At 62.9% G+C, this 15,981-nt stretch overlaps 1 protein-coding gene across 1 annotated transcript; it reads right to left on the bottom strand.

Moving 5' to 3' along the window:
• Positions 1–159: 159 nt before the first annotated feature.
• On the bottom strand, positions 160–12,044 carry LIN28A (lin-28 homolog A). Its single transcript, XM_084497275.1, has 4 exons — positions 11,987–12,044; positions 11,017–11,195; positions 1,737–1,921; positions 160–622 (listed from the first exon to the last, which is right to left on the bottom strand). The coding sequence occupies exons 1-4, from the start codon at positions 12,015–12,017 to the stop codon at positions 409–411; spliced, it is 609 nt and encodes a 202-aa protein (XP_084353401.1). The 5' UTR covers positions 12,018–12,044; the 3' UTR covers positions 160–408.
• Positions 12,045–15,981: the final 3,937 nt, after the last annotated feature.

Raw genomic sequence — 15,981 nt, 5'->3', positions numbered from 1 at the left:
GAAGCGGGGAGACCTGCGAGCGAGGAGCTGGGGGAGCCGCGGGGCCGGCCCGTGGGTGTCCCCCAGCTCTGCCGCCCTCGTCCCTCCCTCCTCCGGGCACGGGGCAGGGGGAGCAGGGAGCCGCGAGAGCCTCCCTGAGATGCTGCCTCTCTGCTCCTCCTCCCCGGAGACCCTCCTGCCCGGCTTCGTGGAGAATAAAGACGAATCAAACCTGTTCCTTTTTCCCTGCAAGAGGTGCGCCGAGCGCTCCCCCCACCATTTTTGGAGCCACCCCAATTAAAAGCGGGCTGCGGGGAGGAAAAGGGGCTGCCGCCTCCCCTCCCCGCTCCCTTCTCCCGGCCCCCGTGGCCGCCCGTTGCCTTGCCAAAGCCTCTCCGTCCCGGTGGTAGCCCCCGCCGCCTCCTGCCATCATTCCCGGGTTTCGGGGAGCAGGGGCGAGCTGTGCATGTCCTCCTCCTCTCGGAAGTAGGCAGGCTTTCCCTGCGAGCTGGGGGACTGCTGCGCTTTCGCCGGGCAGTTGGCGACCATGTGGCTGATGCTCTGGCAGAAGTGGCATTTCTTGGGCTGCGGCGGGAGCTTGCACTCTTTGGCGTGGTGGTCCAGCCCGCCGCAGTTGTAGCATCTGCGAGGGGAGGAGAGAGATTCGAGGGGGAGAAACAAAAGAGAGAGGGGGTCGCCGCCGCCCCGAGGGAGGTGGTGGCCCCGGGTTTGCTCCCCCGGTGGGTTTGGAGCTGGCCCAGTGGTGCTGCTGGTACCCAGGAGATGGCAGCAAACCCACGTGCCAAAAATGAGTGTGTGGGGACAAAAACGGGGACACTGGGGGCACACACCTCTCCATCATGACCGTGGTTACGGATCCTGTGTCTACAGATCCTGCTTTTTGGGTTGCCGCCAGCCTGCACGGTGCAAGCCACCAGCATTTAGAGCAGCAGGAACAAGCAGCCACACAGCCGGAGGCCCCAACTGGGAGGACAGATACAGGGACCGTGGCCACCAGCATGGGGACAGCCTCGAGGGCGGCTTGTCCGAGGCCGTGCCATCGTAGCACGCACCCCCAGGTGCCCCCTTCATGCAGGAGCAAGGTGGGGAGCGGGAGCTGCCTCGTGCCCGTTCCTCATCCTGCATCATTTTAGGATGGCCACGACCATTTGCTCCTCGCTTCTCCTCCCCAGTTCCTTCCCAGCCAACTGGAAAACCCAAACTTTGGGCAAACAGCCCAAAGAAGAGGGCAGAATCACTGGACCTCGCCCCGGGGCCTCGATCCTCACCGTGGGAGACGCTGCCGGGACGTCCGGCCACATCCTTCCCCCAGGGAAGGGTTTCTCTTTGGGAAAATTACCCCTGCCCGGCTCGGCCGGCCGCAGCTCCCGCGCACAAGGGGAGCATCAGCCCGGGGTGTCCCCGACCTCTGCCCTCTCCCTTCAGCTTCTCTGCCCTTTCCCCACCAAGCTGCATCTGCCGCTCATTAAGCGCAGGAGGAAGCCGCTGTCCCAGAGGAAGGGGCTGCTGCCCACCCCGTGCCCTGCTGCCCCCCAGCTCCACTCGCCTGCCCGAAGCAGGCAGGATGGGGCCGCCCCGGCCAGGCTCACACCCAAGCATGGGGCAGCCTCCTGGGGAAAACGGGGACATGAGGGGGATGCTGAGCACGTAGCCCCTGCTAGAGCCCGGCTCCAGGCACCTCCTGGCACCCGCAGGGCTCTGAAGCAGCCCCGGATCAGGCCCCAGCCACCGCTTACCGATCTCCTTTCGATCTGCGTTTCTGGAGGCTCTTGCCCTTGGGTCTCCTCTCGCTGCCGATGCAGAAGACGCCCCCCGGGCCGGTCACCCGGATGGACTCCAAACCTTTGGATGACTTCTTGAAGGTGAACTCAACAGCTTCGCCCTCCTTCAGGCTGCGGAAGCCCTCCATGTGGAGCTTGCTCTGGGGGCAGGAGAGGACAGGGATCAGCACCAAGCCAGGGCACCCCAATCCCCGGCACACCCCAAGCCCCACCCCGCAGCACCAGGGCTGCTGATGCCCCCTGTGCCTGCACCCAAGGGTGCAGGCACCAGGGACTGAGCTCAATCGTGCACCTTCATCTGCTGGTTGATGCGGGGCTGAGGCACGCAGCCAAGCTGGGCTCATTGCTCAGCAAAATAGGGCCAGCGGGGCCAGCTCTGACCCGAATTTCAGCGGGGTGTGCTGCAAAACACTGTCTGTCCGTGCTGCAGCCCCATTTTCCCCCCATCCTGCACTGCCCATTGCAAGCTCCCGATGCCACGGGCTGGGGATGCTCGTGCGGAGCTGCAAAACTTCCTTTTAAAAAGACAAAAGGACCTGGAGGCTTTGCACGTGCAGCTCTTCTCGCCTCCCCATGGAGAGGCAGAACCAGGGGGACACGGCCCAAGCCCCCTGCACACATGTCCGCACCAAGTCCAGGAGGTTTTGCCCCAAATCGTGGCTGAACCACAGAGGATGCAACACGGGGGTAGGAACTGGGGCCCTCAGGGTGGTGTCTGCTGGTCCCTGCCTGCTCCCTTCCCGGAACAATAAGGAGCTTTTCTCCGGGGCCCAAAGGCTGCAGTTGCCCACCGTGATGTGCCAGGGCTGCTACCAAAAATCTGAGTCTCCCCTGGCCTTAGCTCACCCCAGCTCTGCGCCGCTTTTGCCTGAGCATCCTTCAAAAGCTGCCGGGCTGAAGGGTGACCCCAAATGCAGCAGCTCCCTGCGGCTCCAGCCCTTTAAAAGCAATTAAGCAGCCATTTGGCCCCGGCTCAGCACCACCGGGGGCATCTCCCGGCCCTGGGGGTCAGCGCACTGAAAACAAACGAGTTTGGAGAGACACAGGCTGCGAGAGGACGGAAAAATCCTCTCTGCTTTCCCCAAGCCCCGTCCATTTCAGGACACCTTCATGGGGAGCCAAGCCAGGCGATGCATTCAGCACCTCCTGCCCTCCCGCTTGATCCCGGGCGGCCGTCGGAGCAGAGGTTTGGCTCAGCTTCGTTAGCGGAGCCTTAACGAGAGCAAAGAGTTAAGGGGGATTTGCTGGCGGAGGGAGGAGCAGCTCCAGCCTGGCCGGGCTGGGATTCCCGGCAGAGCCCGACGCCTGCGCGGCTGCGTGAAGCTGGGGACGCTGCTTTTATGAATGGAGCATCTCCCATTCATGGGCTGCCCCGTTCCCATCACGTGGCCCCCCCGTGCTTCCCGCAGGGATCCTCTTGCGGGCACGCTGCCCATCCCAGCCCCGCCGCCTTCCCTCTCTCCCTCCTCCTCCTCCTCTTCACCCTGCAAAAAATGCCCGGGACCCACGTGGGGACACCCCGCAGGAGAGCAGGGAGGGAGGAGATGGAGCCGTTGGGGTTTCAGGATGGTTTTTTCTGGTGGGATCGTGGAGGATGCGCGAGCATCTGTGGGCACGTGCAAGTGAAAGCGCAGCAGAGCTTGAGAAGCTGCTCCTCCTTCCCCCTTTTCCTTTCCCAAACCTCTTTGGGGAGGTTTTCCCCACACTGGTCCCTACCAGCACATCCCGGAGGCTGGCTCCATCTGGGACAGAGCCCACGGGGTTGGGGTGGGCCAGGACACCCTGGGACAGCTCACCAGAAACCTCTGCTTCCTTCCACTGCCAAAACAGCCAAAATTTAACCTACGGGGTCCCTGATGAGGACACACTGGGACACGCACCACTCCCCAGCCCTAGCCTGGCCCCCTGGTGCCCCAAATCTCCAGGAGGATGCTGAGCATCACCGGGAGGATGCTGAGCGCCTCCCCAGCACCAGCTCCGACACGAGGCAGCCTCCAGTGGGGTGTTTACAGCCGCGGCCCCAGCCCAGCTGTGTTTACACTGCCGGCGATGAAAACTCGCAGGCGCCCGGCCCCGTGCACCGGGACAAAGCTGAGCCGCAGCGAGGGGGGACTCTGGTGCCATTCCCTGGGGGCTGCTGCACCCCTGGGTGCTGGGATCCTGCTCCTCACCCCTCCCACACCAAGCACCCACCCCGCTCCCTGCCATCACCCTGCTTTGGAGGGACCGAAGAGGAGGAGAAGGAGGAGGAGGAGGAGGAGGGCCGGGGCAGAAGCTGCCGCAACATGATGGGGAAGCGATTTATTTTCCAGCAGCGGGCGAGGATGACAACCGCCTCCTCGGCCCCCGGCCCCCTCCGCCAAAAGGCCAAAGGAAACGCCCTCTCCCCGGGGAAGAAGGGGGGCAGCGACCGGGGCGCCCCAGCTCTCCCCCCGCCGCGGCCTTTTGAAGTGAGCTGCGAGTGGCTGGTGGTCCCTGCGCATCCCCCTGCCCCCTTCCCAAAACACACACATTGCTGGCATTCCTCTGTTATCAGATAGGTAATCAAACTGCAGCCCATTGAATTAGCTGCATACCTCCTGCATCTGAAAGGAAGGGGCCCAGAGCCCCCCGGCCCACACCACACACAAAGCGGGAGCCTTCCCAGGCCTCCACACACACACACACACACACACACACACACACACACCCTCCCCAAAAAATAAAGAGGGGAAGGGGGGGGGGCTCGGAGCGAGCCAGGGATGCTGGCGAGGGGGAGCGCAGGGGAGGGCTTGGGCTGGGAGCCACCGGGGCCGGCCAGCGAGAACAAAGGGCCGGCGGCGGCCGAGCTCACGCCGGCCAAATTCCAGGAGTTCCAGGCCACGGCGGGGGGAGGAAGGGTGGCCGGCATGGACGCGGCCCCACTGACCCCCATCGCTGGCCACGGGGGCTGGAAGCCCCGGTGCTGCGCCGCGGTTGCCCCCGCCAAGCTCCTCTGAGCCCCCGTGCCCGCAGCAGCGCCGGGTCCCGCACCCCACGGGTTGGTCTCGGGGAGATGGTTTGGGGGCAGGGGGTGTAGGACGACCCCGTGTTCTTGCTTACAAAGCATTGACGATAAAACCGTGTTTTAAGGCATATTTCACGGGGATCTCGCTTGTCATCATTAGGGCCCAGAGTTAACCGGAGGGCCGAGAAGCAGCAGCGGTGCCGGTGCTGCCCGACCCAGCTCCCTGTGGTGCCGAGTGACCCCGCAGCCCCCCCCCACAGGCCCTTCACCCCTCCCCACCCATCCCGCACCCCGCTAGCATTTCCCACAGACAAAGACCCAGCACGTGAGCGGCCGAGCGCTGCCCACCGCCCCAGCACACCCCCGCAGACCCCAACTTCACCCACTCCCCCTCCCCACCTGCACGTGGGCACCTTCCTCCCTCCTCTCCCTCTCCTCCCACCACCCCCCCGGTGGCACCCCCATCATTAACGCCGCTTCCCCTTGGGGCTGGAGCACCCCAACCCCAAAAAAGCTCCGCTTTTTGCCCCCCTCCCCAACCCCGCTGGGTGCTGGAGGGGCTCGGCCGGCCCCGGGGTCACCATTGTCCCCGCGGCCGCCCCAGCGCGACACAAGGGGACGTTTATTCCAGCCGGCCCCGGCCACTCAATCAAACCATCTTTGTGTCCGGAGGGGCCTCGGGCGGCTGCGGCCGCTGCACCTCGCCCTTATGTGCGCGGGGGAATCGCCGCGCTTTCAACTCAAATCTCTGGGAAAAGGAGCTGGGTTTGGGGTGATGCCTTCAGAGCGGCTCCGGGACCATGAGCGCGGCACCGAGCGGTGCTAGGGGATGGCAGGGCTGTGCTCTGAGCTGGCTGCGGTGTTTTGGGCAGCCTGTGCCTCAGTTTCCCCCTCTCCTTCAGGAAAGACCTCCTGGTATCCAGCACACGGAGCCTGGATCCCGCAGTGGGGGCACTGCACCCTACAGGCTGTGCCCACCTCGGTGCCTGTTTTAGGGTCGGGCTCAACGCAGCCCCAAGTCCCACGGGGCTCAGGCTCAGCACAGAGCAGCCCCTTCCTCGCTCCTATCCCAGGAACAAGAGGGCATGCAGAGGGCTCCCACTCGCCCAGTTTGGGCTAACACTCACCCAGTTTGGGCTGGCACGGCATCAATTCCTGCCCAGCTCCATCGGCTCAATGGCCCCAATGGGATGGGGCTGCCTCAGCCCAGCCTGGGAGCAGTTTTGGGCACGTTGTGGCCAGGCTGGGCTCTGCCAGCGGGGCACCAGGGAACGTGGACGGCATCCACAGCCCAGGCAGGATCCATCCCCTGAGCAAAGCCCTTTCGCCCTTCCCAAATTGCCCTTTCCCAGCGCTGCTGGACGGAGCTCAGCGACCCTACTGAGGCTGTTTTGGGGCTCAAAAGCAGGAATCGGAGCAGGAATCATCTCCTGCTGCCCAGCCCTCGGTGCAAACCTCGGGGCAGATGCTCAGCCTGGCAGGAGGTGGTGGTGCAGGGGGAGATGCCCGCAGGACCCCACCGCAGGGAGCCCAGGGGATTTCACCGAAACCCTACTGGGGATTTTTCAGGCTTTCCCTCCTGCAATCTGGAGCAAATCCCTCAAAGATATATATATTTTTTTCTAATTCAAGTAAAACCAAAACAAAGCCACGTTCCTGCCAAAATAGCCACGCATTCCCTTAATTTTCCACCGTAAGCAAGCAAAATTAAACACCAGATTAATTCTGGGGGGGGGGAAAAAATCACCCACTGAGGGTCTAACACACCCGTTGCCTGCCCTAAATCCACCCCCTCAGCTCTCTCCGTTGGGTTTTTACCTGCCCCCAGGTTGCCAAACCCTTGCATGCTTCCCAGGCAGGCACCTGGTGCTGCGAGGGGGCCAGCACCAGCACCAGCTAATTAGGATCAGCTGCTGCATCTTAATTTCATACTCCCGTATTAAAGCAGGGACACGTCCAGGAGCGGCAGCACCCCTTCCTTCGGCGGGGTCAGCTTTGTCCTGGTTATTTTTAGGAGCAAATAAACGGGGAAAAGGAAAAAAAACAGAGCTTGGAGCAGCAGGGGAAGGGGCTGGCGAAGACCCCGGCTCCATCCTGACCCTCCCCAGCTCCGCGCCAGTGCCTTAGAGAATGGGAGAAATCCCATTCATTTGGGCCATTTTATCTCGGAGACCATTTAAGGGTGTTTTCTCTCCCTGCCCGTCACCCTGGGGGCTCGAGAGAGCTGGGGATGGGGGAAGGGATGTGCCTGCAGCCATCAGTTAATCTTTAGACAGAGACAGGAGGCTTTTTTTGTGTGCAACTTGAGGGAGTTTCAGGGCAGGAATAAAGCCGCTCTCTTTCACCGCTCGCCATCGGGCACCGCGTTCCCAGGAATTCCCCTTCCCAGGACGCGCCGCGATTGTACCCAGCGGTTATTGAAATAAAATAAATAAAAATTAAAATAAAAATGAATTAAATCAAGCCATTGCTCTCGCCTCCCCTCCCCCCCTGAAAGCGGAGAGGCCAAAGTGCATCGCTGCCCCCCCGGGGAGCCCTTCCCGAGGGGACTCGGTAAATCCCCCCCCTGCTCCCGCAGCCACCCACGCCGGCACCCCGGGACGCCCACCCACGGCCGGGGGGAGCCCAGCCCCACGCCGAGGCAGGAGCACCACGCACCCGAGTGGGAAAAAATGGGATTTTTCACACCAACCCCACGGGCATCGCCACCCCGATGCGCTGACTTAGGCAGGAGCCCGCTCCTGGGGGAGAAATGCCCCGTGTGCCCCCCACCTCTGCGCTCGCTCAGGGATGGAGCTGCCTCCAAACACGTGTTTTTGTTAAAATTTCTCATCTCATCACCTCCCAGCCATGCTTGGGGACACGGCAGCAGCCCTCATCCCTCTCCAACCCATCCCCTGTGCAGCCGTGTGGGGTCAGAGCCCCTCTGCCCCCCTCTGTGGGGCTCCCAGGGCCAGGAGCCCCCTCCTCATGCCGGCACGCAGCCAGCTGGCCCCATACACACAGGGCAGGAGGGACACGTCCTGGATGTGTCCCCCCATGGACACGCGGGACCGTGGCACCGAGATGCCAGAAAACAAAAATCCCTGTGGACCCCCAGGTCCCAGCTGCAGCCAGCAGCTCTCCTTGCCGAAAATCATAGAGCAAAAAGCCCCAATTCCATCACTTTTAGCAAGGATTTAGACCTGTTGGGTTGGAGAAACGCGCTGAGACGCGGAGCCGGGATGCAGGGACAGGGTGAGGCTGCTCCGGGAGCAGCGAGGTCCCCATGGGCCGGGCAGCCCCATCCCCTCCTCTCTCTGCCAGGGCTATGGGACCAATTTTGGGGATGGGTTGAGCTCTCTCTGCTGCTCCAGCCAGCAGGCATCGAGCCTTGGGGATGTCGGAAAGGGGCACACACATTTCCCCTTCTTCCTTTTTCCAGGTTTGCCTTCCCCAGCAGCCCGGCTCTCCCCTAAGCGATGCCCGGAGCAGCAGCGTGAGCCCGTCCCACATCCCTGGGGAAAACCCTGCAAATTTGGGGTCTTCACCAACACCAGCTGGATTTCTGCCACCTGGTGACCCCCAGCCCATCACGGGCACTGCTCAGCCCTCAGCATCCCCGGGACGACCTGCTCCGCTCCTCCGGGCTTCATCTCCCCACAGCCCCCAAATGAATCCATCTCCAGTGTCCAGGGGAGGCATTTTAACCCAAATGCCTCATTTTTAGCTCACAATGAGAGGGAAAGGCAGCCCTGGAGGAGCCCTGTTAGTCTCCTGTCCTGCAGAGATTTTAATCTCTTTGTGATCAGATAAAGGGGGAGAGAGATGGAGACGCGCTCCCCGCGGAGAAGGGCCATTCAGACCTGGTTCCTGTAATAAAGTGATTTAATAGATCTAAAGAGGCCAATTCCCTTCTTTCTCCCACAATTACTTCCTGTGGGTCATCATTCACATATGTAAATGAAGAGGGGAAGGAGCGGGGGTTATCGGGGAGCAGGAGGGGGGGGCTCTGGGTGCTAAACCCCAGTGGCCGCTTTGGGGCACCTCGCACGGTGCCGGGCACAGCACCCCGAGCATCCCCCGCTGGGGCCGGGGTCTGGCTTTTGCCCTTTGGGTCCTGACCCCCTCCCCGGGGCGCGGAGCCACCTCTGGTCCCTCTCCCCAGGTGCTGAGGAGGGGTCGGGGCGACCCCACAGCTTCGCTTCATGGGATCAGAGACCTTGTGCCGAGAGCGAGCGGGGTGGGAATCGGGGGGGAATCGGGGGGGGGAATCGGAGGGTGCTCAGGGCGCTACCCCAGCCCCAACCCGCCTCAGTCCCATGGGATGCGAAGCCCACGGTGCCATGAGCATCCCGGGTGGGACCTGCACACCATCCTCAGGCAGTGCCTTGCCTCTCCCCTACCCAAAATCACCCCATGCCCCGTGCTCGCCGCGTTTCCCAAATGCCCCAAACCCCGCGCGGGGCTCCTGGCAAACGGGACGCCGGGAGGTCTCCCCTCTCCCCGGGATCTGCGGCAGAGCCACCCGGCTAATTCTCTCCTTTCCTACAGGAACGAGAGTGAGAGCAATCAGGAAACCAGACTGTCTGGGGGCAATAAAACCCGGGGAGAGCGGAGGGAGGCTCGCCCCCACCCGCACGGTCCCGCTGCACCGCATTGACATGCAAAGACCCATTTGCTGCCCCTGGGGAGCACCCGGTGCTTGGCTCGGCTTTCCCCTGCTGATTTTGGAGCCCTCACCCCCAAATCTGGTTGTTTGTTGTTTTTTTTTTGGGGGGGGATTTGGCTCCTACAAAGGCAGCTTCACCATGCTGCTGCCGAAGGAAGAGGGATTTGGTTCTCCCTTGTTCCTCTGCTTGCCTGGGCACGGCTGGGAGCCCCTTGGGGACCCCAAATCCCTGGACGAGCCCTGCTGGGACGAGGAACAGCCCCGGAGCTCAGCCCCACACCTGGGCTGCCCAGCAGCCCGCAGGATGGACCCCGCTTTTGTGGGATTTGTGCCCGTTGTCAGCACCGGGCACTGGAACCGGCTCTTCCAGGGGCTCCCCGGAGCCGGCGTTCAAGGCACCACTGCGCTGCCCCCATCCCCGTCCTGCTCCCGGCTGTACGCACAAAAACACACGAGTTTGCTCCCAAAACACCACATTTCCTACACTCCCACTGCTTCCCAGCCCCACCAGCTGCTGTTTTCCCCATCAGAGCAGGGACCTGGTGCAGGGCACACTCAGCACCCAGCCCCGTTTCCAAGCACGCAGGCGTTGAGCCCCGTAACCCCTTCCTGGCGTTGCCCCATGGCCCCAGTTCAGGCACCAGCTCCAAGCCCATTTCCCCAGCCCCTATATCAGGGTCCCCCCACACACAGCAGCTCCGTCCCCCTCCAGCGAGGCAGCTTGGAGCAGCCACAGCCCCAAAACTGCGATTCCCCTCGGTGCAGGATCACCAACGGGATACGCGCGGGGCTTCCCCGCTCGGCAAGGTGCGCGGGTTAAATCCGGACACGAGCCCGCCGCTACCCTACAGGACCCACAGGGCCGTGGATGTGCCCCTAAATGGCTTTGTGCCGGCCCCAGCAGGACCAGGCACAGCCCCAGGGTAGCGGGGCACGTTTCGGGCAGGACTTTTGTCCCCAAAAAAGCAGCACAGAGACCGAGCGCGGGTCACCGCGTTGCAGCCAGGTTTGGTTCTCCGGTTCCCAGGGACAGCATCCTGGGGGCCCACAGAGAGATAATTCCCCCCCCACGCTCAAAGGATGAGCTGGGGAGAGTCCCATCCAGCATCCCTGCCTGGCACAGGGGTCCCAGGACCCCACAGCCGGAGGAAAGGCAGCTCTTTCCCCTTTCCCCCCACGGGGTGAGCAGCAGCCCTGCCCCAGCACCTCCCGTGCACCCCCTTTTCATTCGGGCGGGCACCTGCTCCCCCGGCCCCTCTCCGAGCTCCAGCGAGCTCCCCAGTGAACCATGATGAGAAAATGAAATCGCTCCGGGATCAGCTTACGGGGCCGGTCCCCGGAGAGGGCCGGGGGCTGCGGGGGGCACGGGGCTGTGCCTGCCCTTCGCTGCCCTCCTCTCCCTGGGGAAACGAGCCCGGGGGCACCCCGGCTCCCCGGGGACACCTCCCTAAAATTGGGGATAGCAACAAAAATCCCTTTTCGGGCAGCACGGGGGGGCTCAATCCTGCACAGCATCCCCCCGGCGGGGTGTTGGGGCTGCACCCCTTTTGCTCCCCACCCCAGGGTCCCACGCGGGGGCCGGGCTCGCCGCCACGTACCTGGTGCACGAAGACGTCGACGGGCGAGTCCAGCGTCGCGCCGCCCTTGGCGGTCATGGAGAGGAAGCCGAAACCCATGCGGACGTTGAACCACTTGCAGATGCCGGAGCCGTGCAGAGGTTGGGACTCGTTTTCGGCCTTGGGAGAGTCTCCGGTCGTCTCCTCACCCGGCTTCGCACCTGGGGAGAGACCCACACCGAGCACCTGAGCCGGGGCTGGGGGAGCGCTGGGTGCCCCCGACGCCACCCAGGCCCCGCAGCCACCCAGGGAAAGAGCAGCAGGAGCCCCAGGTTGGATCCTGCAGGCTGGAAAAGGCAAAATAATAATAATAATAAAAAAAAAATGATACAGCTCCTTTCCCCCAAACGCAGCGACCGGCTCAGCCTCCACGTGTGTGCGGGATCGCGCCGGGTGCCGGGGGAAGCAAAGGGAGCCGCTGCCGGCGTGAGCGGTGTGGGAGCCCAAAATCCAGCCCCCTCTCAAAAATGTTTAAAAAAAAAAACAAAACAAAACAAGGAAAAAAAAATAAAAAGCCAAAACGAAAAAAAATAATTAAAAATAAACCCAAACCATGCAAAAGTGGGAAAAATTCCCCCGAAACACCAGCTCGCCCCCCAGCCCGGCGAGCCACGCCGGGGAAAGTCTTTCACCCCGCTGCACCCCTGCTCCCAGCTGACCCCCCCCGCCCCCCTCCAGCCCCGAGCTCATCCTGGGGCTGGGGGGGTGGCAAAAATCTTTCTAAAAATCCCCCAAAATCCCCAAAATCCCCCAAATCCCCAAAGCTCTGCAGCGGGAGCGTGGCCACGCTCGGCCCCGCTTGGCCGCCGGGGTCGAGCGGGGCTCAGCGGGTCGGGTTTGGGGGGGGGGTCCCTCGCCCACCCCCTTCACCCCCCCCTCCCCGGCCGGGCTCTGTCGCCGTTATTAATAATCGCGGAGGCGAGGAAGGGCTGCGACAATAATATAACTTAACCTGCAAACTGCTGGTTGGAAACAGACCCCATCCCGACCCTGGCTTGCAAATTCCGAGTTGTGGCTGTTACCGCCTCCTCCCTCCTCCTCCTCCTCCTCGGCCAGCTTTGAGGGTAGCGGCCCAGCCAAAAAAAAAAAAAAAAAAGAAAAAAAAGGAGAAAAAAAAAGAAAAAAAAAAAAAACACAACCCAAAAAAAAAAAAAAAAAAAAGCCCGGCTTAGACCCCGACAGGAGGGAGCCGGGAGAGGTTTGACTCCATCTTCACTCCAACAATAGGGGTGGGAGGGAGCGGGAGGGTTTTTTTTTTCAAAGGCTCCCAAATTCTCGCAGACAATAGCGGCCCCCGCCCCCCCCCCGGGACCCACCCGCGGGGCTGGGGGGCGCCGGGCCCCGCTGGTCCAGCCCGCCCCCACGTGATCCTAATTTCCTAATTAACCCCCCGGTAATAGCGACACATTCCGGGAGGGATTTGGGAACTTAGGGGTGTGGGGTGGGGGGGTTGAGGACCCCCCCCCATCCTATTTAGGGGCGAGGCCACCTGTCAAAGGGGGGGGCGATGTGACCCATTTGGGGGGCAGGACCCCCGTACCCCACTTGGGGGGGGGAAAAAACACGCGTGGGGGGGAGCGGGCACGGGGCTGAGCCCCCCCGGAGGGGTTTTTAGGGCTGGGGGGGGGGGGGCAGCAATTGGGTTTTTCCAGGACACCCCCACCTCAACCTTGCGCCCCCTCCACCCACGCGTGTCCGGGGTGGGTGGGTGGGGTGGGGTGGGGGGCGAGGGGGAGGCCGCTTGCCCCAGAGCCCCGGGGAGTGGGGTTGAGGCCGGGGGGGGGGGCGGAGGCCGGGACAAAGGGCGAGTGCCCGCGGCCCCCCCCCAGCCTCCATTTCCGGCCGCTGCCCGCAGCCTCCTCTCCCCTCCCGGCAGGGGCACAGCGCCCCCCCCCGCGTGGTGCGAGCCCTGCGTGGGGGTCACCCCCTCCCCGACCCCCCCCCCCCCGTGTCCGGCTGTTTGTGCCCCAACTCCTTGTGCCCCCCCCCGAGCCTCCTGGAGAGCCCCAGGAGCCGCCTCGACCCCGCTCCGCGCCCCCCCCCACCACCCACCCCCACGCGGGGTTTGGTCCCGAGTGGGGTCGCGGAGCCGGGGGGAGGCTCCGAGGGGAGGTGGGCAGCGGGGAGGGGGTCCTGGGGGGGGTCGCAGCGAGGAGGGGAGGGGGCAAACCCCCTTGAGCCCCCCCCCGGTGAAATCTCGCGTGGGGGAGCCCCGCGTGGGGGGCGCCGGCAGCGGCGCTGGAGCCGGAGCTGGAGCTGGCCGCGGTGCTGAACGGCGCCTGTCCAGGGTGCTGCGCCACAGCCTTCCTCCGCCTCCTCCTCTTCCTCCTCCTCCTCCTCCTCTTCTTCCTCCCCCTTCTCCTGCTCTTCATCTTCTTCCTCCTCTTCATCATCTTTTTCTTCCTCCTTCTCTTCGTCATCTTCCTCCCCTTCCTCCTCCTCTTCATTATCTTCTTCTTCTCCCTCCTTCCCCTTCATCTTCTTCTTCCTCCATCCTCTACTTCTTCCTCCCCACACTCTTCCTCCTCCTCCTCATCTTCTCCTTCCTCCTCTTCTTTCTTCACATCCTCTTCCTCCTCTTCTTCTACCCCCTCTTCTTCCTCCTCCTCCCCCTCCTCTTCTTCCTCTTCTTCATCCTCCCTCTCCTCCTCTCCCTCCTCATCATCATCCTCCTCCTTTTTCTCTTCTTCCTCCTCTTCTATTTCCTCCCACTCCTCCTCTTCTTTTTTCTTCTCCTCTCCTCCTCCTCCTCCTCCCCCCAGCACTCCCAGTAGCCCCCCATTCCCCCATCCCCATGAAGCCAACCAACCCCCCTGGGCTCTCACCAGTGGCTTTGGGGGACGGAGGAGGAAGAAGAGGAGGAGGAGGAGGAGGAGGAGGAGGCTGGTTTTCCTCCTGCACCCGAGGGCAACTGAGCCTTCGGGTGGACATGGCCAGGCCTGGGGCAGAGCTGTCCCTGTGCAGAGCAGAGCCCATCGGGGTGCTCCCTCTCCCAGTATGACCAGCTTGCCATACTGGGGACGGACTGGCCATCCCCCCAAAGCCCTCTCCGCGTGCCCTCAGGGGTGACCACGTCCTGCACCCATCCCCGCTCTCCCTCCCAGCCCAGTTTGGGTGCTCCCCATTTCCACTCCCATCCCCGGCTCCCCACCAAAATCCAAGCGAGGATTCACGGGGGGGAACCCACGAGCGCACGGGGAAGGGGGACACCACTTTGGGGGGGCCCTAAAGACCCCCCTAAATCCCAGCCCAGCCAGAAAAGGTGCCGGGAGCTTTCAGCAGGTACCGACCAAAGCCGGGTGTCCCCCCCCCAGCCGCCACCCCCACGAGCTGGGACCGGGCCGGGGGCGCCGGGCAGCGTCTGGCACCCTCTCCTGGCCGGCCGCAGCTCCTGTCCCTTCTGCCTCCTTTCCCTTCTCGGCACGGGGGATAATTTGGCTGGGGGTGTACGGAGAGAAAGGAGAAAAAAAGAAAAAAGAAAAAAAAAAAAAAAAAAGGAAAGGAAAAGAAGAAGGAAAAAGTAAAGAGGGAATAAAGAAGGAAAAAGTAAAGAGAGAATAAAAGAAGGAAAAAGTAAAGGGAGAATAAAAGAAGGAAAAAAATAAAGAAGGAACAAAGAAAGAAAAACGAAAAAAGAACTGGGGGAGGCTTTTCCACCTCTCCTTTCCTCCCCGCTCACCTCTCCTTCCAGCCCCTCTCCGTCCACGCCAGCAGGATGTGGGGATGTGGGGATGTGGGGAGGGGACAGCCGCCTGCCCACGCGTTTTGCTCCCAAATTCTGTCCCATTGCACCTGGAGGACACAAAGGAAAGCCCCCGAGCTGCCCCAGCCTGCCCAGGGGATGAGGGGCACCTCCAGCCCGATGTGTCCGCGATGTTTCTCCAGGCTGGGGCCGAGGTGTGCAGAGCAGCCCTGAGAAATGTCCCTGTCCCTTCTGTCCCTGGAGGGGACACCCAGGTGCCAGCACGGCCTGGGGATGGGACACATCAGGGACATCCCAGGGCAGACCCAGCAGGAGGTGGGCAGAGGTTCGGGACCAGCTCTTGGGGGAAGGACGCAGCGAGGCATCAGCGCTCGCTGTCTCCAAACCAAATCCTTCCGAAAATAACCCAGCACCGTGCACCAGCCCCCCCCCGGGCTGATGGCAGGACTGTCACCCCCCAGCGCCACTTTCCTATCAGTGCTTAGGCTCAGCACCACTTCTCAGCGACCCCAAATTTCTGCCCGTCCTCGGTGACTTGCCCCAAATGACAGCCCCACGGGGGGCAACCCAACCTCGCTTCCCCCAGCCCCAGCAACGCAGCGGCGACGGCCCAGCCCTGTCATATTTCTGTGTGTGGTGTATTTGTTGGTTTTTTGTTTTTTTTTTGGGGGGGGGCTGCTGAATGTGAACGGGAAGGGGACTCCTTCCTGTTCTTTCAGAGCCGGCCGCTGCGCCTGGCTCCGCTTCACGGGGCTAGCCGGCAAAGCGGCCGCTTTCACAAATAATGGCTTCATTAGATTGAAAGAAGTGGACAGTGACCTCTCCGAAATGGACTTTCTGACCCCTGCTGACCTCTGGCCCCGGCTCTGACAGCCGGTAAATCTTCCCCCCTCGCCGCACGGCCGGGGCGAGGGACGGCAGCGCCAGGCACCGCGGTGCCGCCGGTGCCACCCGGGTCCTGCCCGGGTCCCCGGCCCCGCAGGATGAGACCCAGGGGCTGTGCGAGGCACGGCGGTGGCAGAGGTGGGGACTGGTGTCCTCTTGGTGCTGAAACCAGGTCGGTGGCTAGCCCCAGAAAATTGCATTTCCAAGGGCTGTGGCTCCGGTGCCATCTCCCAGCATCACCGTCCGCCCCCGGGGAGGCTCAGCCTGGCTCAGCAGCATCCCCGGAGCCCACGCTGCCATGACCAAACCTCCTCCTCCTCCTCCTCCCAATCTCCTGGTGGGGAAACTGAGGCACGAGG

This window comes from Aythya ferina (genome assembly GCF_964211825.1).
Source record: "Aythya ferina genome assembly, chromosome: 24".
NCBI lineage: Eukaryota > Metazoa > Chordata > Aves > Anseriformes > Anatidae > Aythya > Aythya ferina.
Note: the sequence above shows the minus strand (reverse complement) of the source record. Positions and strands in the feature narration are given on the sequence as shown.

Coding starts and splice junctions, on each gene's coding strand:
- LIN28A (XM_084497275.1), bottom strand. CDS start 12,017: ATGGGGTCTGTTTCCAACCAGCAGTTTGCAG. Junction 11,196..11,986: donor TTCCAACCAGCAGTTTGCAG/GTTAAGTTATAT, acceptor GTCTCTCCCCAG/GTGCGAAGCCGGGTGAGGAG. Junction 1,922..11,016: donor TCGACGTCTTCGTGCACCAG/GTACGTGGCGGC, acceptor TCCTGCCCCCAG/AGCAAGCTCCACATGGAGGG.